Raw genomic sequence first — 8,672 nt, forward strand, 5'->3', positions numbered from 1 at the left:
TGGCTATAAATATTTAAATTATGTATTAGAAATATTTTATCGTGAAATTTGTTGTTTAAAAGATGTAATAAGAAAATTTCATAATATTTGTTTTTAATAATTTTTCAAAATGTTTAATTATTATATGTATTTAAAGTCAAAACTAGTGTGTAGTCCGGGCGATGCCCCGGTTTGCTAGTTTGTAATTGTTTAATTTGCTAATCAAATTCGAGTGTTTAGATAATAAGACTTGTTGGTTTCGAATTTAAGTCTTGCTATAAACATTTTTTTAGTTGTTAAACTCAATCATTACATAATGGAAACCAAATTAACTTATCTAAGTTAACTATAAGTTAACTATTATTTTGTTAGATAAATAAACACAACTAATAAATGACTAAGATGGTAAGACTCTTAACTTAAGACTTGTTGGTCTTGAGTTCAAGTCATATTTATAATGACATGTGGCGCTTATTGTTGATATGTCGAACTTAAAAAAGGTGACACGTGCAACGCTTTTTAATAATATATAAGTATAGATAGAAATAGATAATACATTAGAATTATGCTACCAAATTTGACATGTTTGAATCCGAATAACCCTAATTAACCATTATCAAAACTTCTTTTAGCTTTATTTATGAACTTATTTTGTTTGAACTTATCTGATTGTAATATTTTGTTTGAACTTATCCGATTGTAATGTTATACAAACGATAAATCTACTTTGAGTCAAATGAAACAAAGTTTACATGCCTACAATTTCTTCTTAAACTCAACAGCTATAAAAACTAATTTGATCCAAAAAATAATCCAACAAAAATATAATCAAAGTGACACGAGCACGTACACTTTCTTGTATGCATTCAATCCGACGACCCCCACACTATCAATTTGAAACCATCAAACAACCCCATGCATATTACATTATTATCATTGATAGCTTGCTTGAACTTCGAAGCTTATGGAGACTCGAAAGTGTACAAAGGGAGTGCAAGATCTGTTAAATACGGGTCTGGGCCGCACCCGTCACGGGAGAGTGCAAGTCTACCACTTTTACAAGACCAAGGAGGTTCCACCTCAAAACCATATGACAATGAGGGGAGTAGCCCCTTAGCCTTATATAGTGGTGGTAACTCTTGAATTCTTTTAATGTGGGATTTCATTACCACTACACTCCCCTTTTAGTGTTTAGCGTTTTAGTGTGGGACAAGAGAATGCTCACATGTGGGTTGTTCATGAGCTCAACAAGATCATATAAGAGAAAGAGAATAGTTATGAAAAGTTTACTAATATTGACCGGTAGAGTCCTTCATTAAAAAAAAAAAAAAAAAAAAAAAAAAAAAAAAAAGGATGATAAAAACATAGCCACATTTCTCATCAATCGGTGCAAAGTAAATGTACAACAAGGGTTGCTCGAGGTTGATAATTTAATTTAGACAAATTAGCCGTCAATTTTTACTATTTTATTTAACAATTGCTTTTTATTTAGTTTGCAATAGGTGCAAATAAGCTAATAATTAACCGACGTACATCAATTTTATGTCTGCAAACTTTATCATATTATAGTTTGGCAAAAATTGATACCATTATATACTTTTTATTTTACAAAAATATTAATTTTTAAAATGGCATTTTTGGCCTATAAATAAGTGATCTTTGGCTCCAAGGAATTGAATTCAGTAGCTAAATAACCATAAAATGGCATACTCAAATCCCTTTCCCTTGCTTAGCCTACTCTTTGCCACTTTTTTACTTTGTTCTTTTGTTGCCTCGGCTCGTGACATATCCAATGGAAAAACACGTAATTTTCTTTTTCCTATGTACTTATTAATTGGTACACGTGGTCATATAGTGTAGTGTGTTTTTATAGTAATTATATATACTTTGTTTTTATTTTATTGCATCATTAGAACTTTTACACTATTTACTTAATCTTCTTTAATCATCATTTGTGATTTTTACATTATAAAAAATGTAGTCATGTGGGATCTAGTTAGATTCGTATCGAACTCTACTTTTCAAATATCAAATTTTTATAATTTTACAAAAGTATAATTGAAGATATTAATAGATAGAGTAATGCATTGACAAGCGTGAAGTCCCTTATGGTGCAATAAAAAAAGAACGGAAGAAGCATATACTATGTTCTTTTTTTTCAATATTATTTTAAGCTCTTGTCAAAATAGTCAATAGGGTTAATAACGTTAAAGCTGTAGCTAGGGTTTTTTTTTTTTTTTTTTTTTTTTTTTTTTTTTTTTTTTTTGCTGTTAATTAGTTATACACATTATTTTCGTTCATATATGCCCTTTGACTAATTATTGTTTTTATACTTTCTTGGGTTGTTTATGTAGAAGCAGGAAATGTTGTTGACCTCAATGGACGTGGTGGATATAACAAGCCTCATCCACCTCTCGAAGAAAGTCGTACTGTAAGTCTTGATGGACGAGGAGGATACAACAAGCCTCACCCACCAGCACAAGAAAGACTCGTAAGTGTTAATGGGCGTGGAGGATATAACAAGCCTCATCCACCGGTAGAAGAAAGTGATGTAAGCTTAGATGGGCGGCGTGGAGGGTAAAACAAGCCTCGTCCTCTAGCTAAAGAGGTTGTCGAGGTAGAGGAAAACGCATAATAACTACAAGTGAATCCAAGGCCACTAGAATATATGTCCAACATGCAATGTTATCGTTGTAATTTCTACGTAATAGTTTCGACTTGTATCCTAAGCAAGTAGAAAGTAGCCTAGAATAAGGTAAACAGAATGTGAAATTCTAGCTGGTAGCTAAGATAGAGTAAGTGAAGTATGTATGTCTATGGTTTTCTTTATGTCGTTGCATCATGTAACATATAATAAGATGTCAAGTAATATATGAAGTATAATATATGTTGGATAAATTTGAGCACCAGTATCTTAATTAGACTTTATTCTTAAAAAGAATTAAGCAAATGAAAAAAAAGTAGGTCGTTCAAAGTGATTGAAAAAAGTTTTAATAATTAATTGTTCTTCGTAAGTAAATTCTAATTAGATACTTAAAATAAGCTTCGTTAAATTCAACTCATAACTAAACAAATTATAAAGGTTCAATAAATTTTGTTGGGGTACAAAGTACAATCTATTAATACTTCAATATATAATTGTTTGATTTATTGGTTCATATAAAACTCTTTATTTTCAATTGAGTACGTTGTTTTTTTTAAATGATACTCCTATTGTAGAACTTATTCATATTGACGGATTTTATCTTATTTTTATGATTTTTTTTTTAATTTTTATTTTTATTATTATTTTTTTATTTTTTTTATCTTATTATGATTTTTTTTATATGATTTGAATATACAAGTGTATATTAAAAATTATTTTAAATAATATTTCATCTTCTTTTTAACATCAAGTCCTACGTGCGAATTGAAAGCTAGTGTGTCATATACAAAAAATAAAGGGATTTATTGTTCTTCCTTTTTTTTTTTTTACCTTCATGAGGGGTATGTAGAAAATTTTAGTTGTCCAAGGTGAGTATTATATATTACTTGCAACAAAGAAATATTTTATATCTCACAAATAATGCCCCTTTGTTATGAGTAATGAGTAATGGAGGAAGTATTTTGAAAAGACCGAAAGAGAGAAGTGTATGTGGCTAACTGGCAATATTCTGATATATATTGAGGGAATGTAATACTTTACAGAGTAGAACTTGTACGGAATATAACTATCTATCCTAGTTAGGTTGTAAATAAATCATTCAACGAGCTGATTCATGAGTTGTAAATAGATCAGTTGAAACAGGTCATCGGTCACGGGTTGTACATAATTTAGGTTAAACTGATATGATCACTTATTGCAAGCAATTTAGGCATAACGGGTCACTAGCTGAAATGGTTTTGGTCAAACGGGCCACGGATTGTTAATTGCTTGGGTACAATGAGTCGTGGGTTGAAACACTCCAAGACTCCAAGTTAAATGGATTTTCCTGGGATTGAAACGGGTCGGGTCATCAATAGGTTAGACTATAATCGACTTGTTTAGTTTTGGGTTGAGTTGTAATTAAGGTTCAGTTTAAAGTTAAATATACAAAATTATATCGATTAAAATAGTAATAGGTTGTTATCAAATCGTTTAACGAGTCACTAGTTGTAAATATATTAGTTGAAACAAGTCACGGGTTATAATTAATTCAATTACACTGATCACATGCATGTGGCAAAAAATATTGACCTAACATGTCTAGCTTAAATGGTTCGGGTCAAATGGGTAACAAATTGTTAGTTGCTCAGGTAAAATGGTTCGTGAGTTAAAACGGTTCAGGTTAAATGGATTTTTCTTTGAATAAAACGAGTTGGGTCACCAATAGGTAGGTTAGACTATAATCAACTTTATAAGTTTGGGTCTGGTTGTTGCATTGTTAAGGTTCACATCGAAATTAGATATCGATCATAAAAAGTTTAATAAATATGTTATCAGTTTGACTTTTGGGCCGAGTTGGTTTTTTGATGACGTTAGATTTTAATCAATTTGGCTTTTGTTGTATCAATTTAGTAGCGAATAGTTTCAGGATGATTCTGAGTTAAAAATGATCATTCTGGAAACTATTCTTTTGATGCAAATAATAAGAAACGAAGATAATTCAATGATAGAAAGTGAGACTCGTATGTTGGCTGCTAGATCACTCGAAAGTCGAAACAACATACTGCTTCAAGGCGGCACATTTCAACAAAATTTGACTTCGTTGAACTTAAAATCGTCGGAGATCGAGAGTAGTATCTAGTATGCATGTGTCAAACAAACATGCAAAGAATGACACAAAGATAACATTAGGGAATGACACACACACACATTCTCATCAATCTATGCGAGGAGTAAAACAAGGGTTGCTCGAGCCGAATAGAATTCGACAAATTAGCCGTCCACTATTACTTCCTTTAATATTTTGGTCCGTACTTCTATAAATAATTGTTGCTTTATAAAAAGAGGAGTGAGGGGATGGAGGGATGGTTGGTCCCTCCATCTCCCCCCCATGTGATGGGGGTTCGACTCCTCACAGCCCCACTCCTGAGATAGGATGGGGCCCCTTCCCGTAGTTTACCGGTAAATAAAATAAAATAAAATTGTTGCTTTATAATATTACTTCCTTTAATAACAACAAGAAGATATCAACCGACGTTCCATCAATTTTGTATCTTCCAACTAGGGATGCTAATTGAGTTGAGCAGCTCACGAGCAACTCGTACTCGACTCGGTCAATGCTCGGTCAAAACTCGACTCGAGTTAGCTCGACTCGAATTCGACTCGACTCGAGATGTTAACGAGCACGAGTTGAGCAAGCTCTAACTCGACTCGATAAGCTCGTGAGCAACTCGATAAAATATTATTAATATAAAATTTGCAAACAAAGTTACTATCTTTAAACAAATTTGACACTAATTAAGCCTTAATTTATATCATAAAAAAAAGAAAGAGTAAATTTTTATTAATATCTATATATAATAAGGATTATAATATAAATTGAACAAAAAATAAATAAAGACATAATAATAGAAGTACCAATATTTTAACGATCAGATTGTGAGCTACTCGACTCGAAACTTTAACGAGCACGAGCTGAGCATGTTTTATTTGCTCGAACTTTTAGCGAGCACGAGTTGAGCACATGTAAAAAGTTTTCGAGTTGAGTCGAGCACCCCTCAGCTCGTGATCGACTCGCTCGATAAGCACCCCCACTTCCAACCTTATCCAAACCCTTATGACAACAATCCAACATCATGAATATTTCCATATTAATATTTGAATATTTTGCTAAGGCAAAAGATAACGAAAGTCCCGGGACGTTGGATAAGTTAACTAATAATAAAAAGATTAAATTAAAATAAACATTAATTACACGGATCGACGCGTGATTTTGTCATATTTTCCCAAATTAATACCATTTTAGGTAATATATTAAATGCTTATCCAACGTTACGGGGAAGTTCATTAATAAGATCCTTTTGCTAAATAAGGTTTAATAAACTTTTAACGAGCTCCTCCCTTCTAAATACTCCCTTAAATTTTAAAATAAATACTTCTTATTTTATTTATCAATATGAATTTTTAATCAATAATATTTTTAATTATAAATAAGTATAAATATTAAAGACTTGATATTTGGAAACACATTAACAACAAATAACCCACATGATTGTGCCATTTATTTTGTCTTTTGTAAGGAGTATTATATATATATACATGCATCACTTAGACTAAGGCTTTCGCACGATTAATTAGAAGTACATAGCATCAAATTAAATATAGTACTTGATATGAGACTGAGGGATAACTCTAGTGATAAAAGCTTCCATATCGATTTCAGGAGATTCTGGGATCGATTCTCACCCCACCTTTGTAGCTCTCTAACCAACAAAAAAAAAAATTATAAGTAAACTTGATAAAAGCTTCACAGTATATAGTTTCAAAAAACAATTTTTCATAGTTTATACTTATTAATATATAATAATTAATTATATTATTGGTCAAAGTTCCACATGGACAGATATACCGAACAAATTGGACCACTTTAAAAAAAAATGGAATATCTTCTTTTTCTCTCAAAATATGACCTATAAATAAGTGATCCTTGGCTCAACAAGAATAGGCAGGACTCATCAGTAGCTAGTTACATAATCTTACAATATATAATAATGGCGTACTCTAAACAACACTTATGCATGTTTGGCCTACTCTTGGCCACCTTTGTTCTTGTTGTCTCGGCTCGTGACATAGCAAGTGACCAAACACGTAAGTTTCTTAATCTATATACAAAGTACTTCATAGTATTCACCATCAATACATACACTACCAATTTCCATTTTTTATAAAAGCTAGTGTGTATTTTTGGAGCTTTTAACAATATATTTAAATATCATTATAAAAATTCAAAAGCGTCAACTACTTTTTCTCACATAATTTTGTTGTTTACCATGAACATGCATAAAAAACAAGAGGAAAACAATTTATTTATACTTTCAATTTGATTTGTATAATGTGATCTAAATGTTTTTCCTCATTTGACGGTAAAACGGTAAACAAATGAATCAAACAAATTAATGTAAGTATAGCTAGAAAATATTTCTAGGGTAGAAAATATAATACGGAGTAGTATCTATTATAAGTACTTGTATTAATTTAGCTATCGTCTAGCCAAACACACTTTATGGATTATTAAATTAATTTTTTAGCAATAATTTTATATTATCGTGCATAAATGTCATTTAATATGTACTTTCTCCGTTCTTTATTACTTAACCCGCTTTGACTTTTACGCTATTCACCACTCTTTTTTTTGACCGTCTTTTGTGAATAATATGTAAGGAAAAATATATTCATGTATAATGTTTTTGTATTCGTCTCAATAAGTAGTATCATAATATATCATTTTTATAATTTTTACTTATGGAGAATTTGAGTTGTTGATCGTTAAAGTTTTGCATTGGCAAGCGTGATAAAAGAAATAAGTTAAGTAAAAAAAGAGAGGAATTACAAGTTATGTGTTTTTGTTTTGTTTTTTTTTTTTTTTTTTTTAAATAATAATATTTACATATTATGTTAATTCTCTATATTTTGATGTTGGATCGATTTTGTAGAGGCAGAAAAGGTTGTCGTTAGCCTTGATGGACGTGGAGGATATAACAAGCCTCCACAAGAAGAATCACTTTACAAGACTGATGGTTATGGACATGGTGGAGGAGGCGGTTGGGGAGGCAAAGGTGGTGGACATGGTGGCCATTGGCCACCGGTAGAAGAATCTCTTCATAAGACTGATGGTTATGGTGGTGGTTGGGGTGGCAAAGGTGGAGGTCGCGGTCATTGGCCACCAAAAGAAGAATCTCTTCAGAAGACCGATGGCTATGGTGGTGGTTGGGGTGGCCATGGAGGATATGGCGGTGGTGGTTGGGGTGGCAAAGGTGGTGGTCATGGCCATTGGCCACCAAATGAAGAATCTCTTCATAAAACCGACGGTTATGGTGGTGGTTGGGGTGGCCATGGAGGATACGGTGGTGGTGGTTGGGGTGGCAAAGGTGGTGGTCATGGCCATTGGCCACCAAATGAAGAATCTCTTCATAAAACCGATGGTTATGGTGGTGGTTGGGGTGGCCATGGAGGATACGGCGGTGGTGGTTGGGGTGGCAAAGGTGGAGGTCACGGCCATTGGCCACCAAATGAAGAATCTCTTCACAAGACCGACGGTTATGGTGGTGGTTGGGGTGGCCATGGTGGATATGGCGGTGGTGGTTGGGGTGGCAAAGGTGGAGGTCATGGCCATTGGCCACCAAAAGAAGATTCTCTTCATCAGACCGATGGTTATGGTGGTGGTTGGGGTGGCAAAGGTGGAGGAGGTTGGGGTGGCAAAGGTGGAGGTGGCGGCCATTGGCCACCAATAGAAGAATCACTCCAGAAGACTGATGGTAGTGGTGGAGGTTGTTGTGGACGTGGTGGAGAGCACCGGCCACCTCACGACACGGAGGGTGATGTAAGTGTCAACGGTCGTGGTGGATATAACAACCCTCACCCTCCGATTAAGAATAATGCTGCCGAGGCAAAGAAGAATGATGTGAATGTAAATAATCATGGTGGACAACATGGTCCAAAAAACCCACCAAAAACTGAAAATAATGCACAAGGAACCACTACGTCCACTAGTAAATCTAATGGCCACTAA

At 33.4% G+C, this 8,672-nt stretch overlaps 1 protein-coding gene across 1 annotated transcript; it reads left to right on the plus strand.

The window, feature by feature from the left end:
- Positions 1 to 6,612: 6,612 nt before the first annotated feature.
- Positions 6,613 to 8,672, plus strand: LOC145628270 (uncharacterized). Its single transcript, XM_081680568.1, has 2 exons — positions 6,613 to 6,751; positions 7,597 to 8,672. The coding sequence occupies exons 1-2, from the start codon at positions 6,655 to 6,657 to the stop codon at positions 8,670 to 8,672; spliced, it is 1,173 nt and encodes a 390-aa protein (XP_081536694.1). The 5' UTR covers positions 6,613 to 6,654.

Source organism: Chenopodium album, chromosome 4 (genome assembly GCF_948465745.1).
Source record: "Chenopodium album chromosome 4, dcCheAlbu1.1, whole genome shotgun sequence".
Lineage (NCBI taxonomy): Eukaryota > Viridiplantae > Streptophyta > Magnoliopsida > Caryophyllales > Amaranthaceae > Chenopodium > Chenopodium album.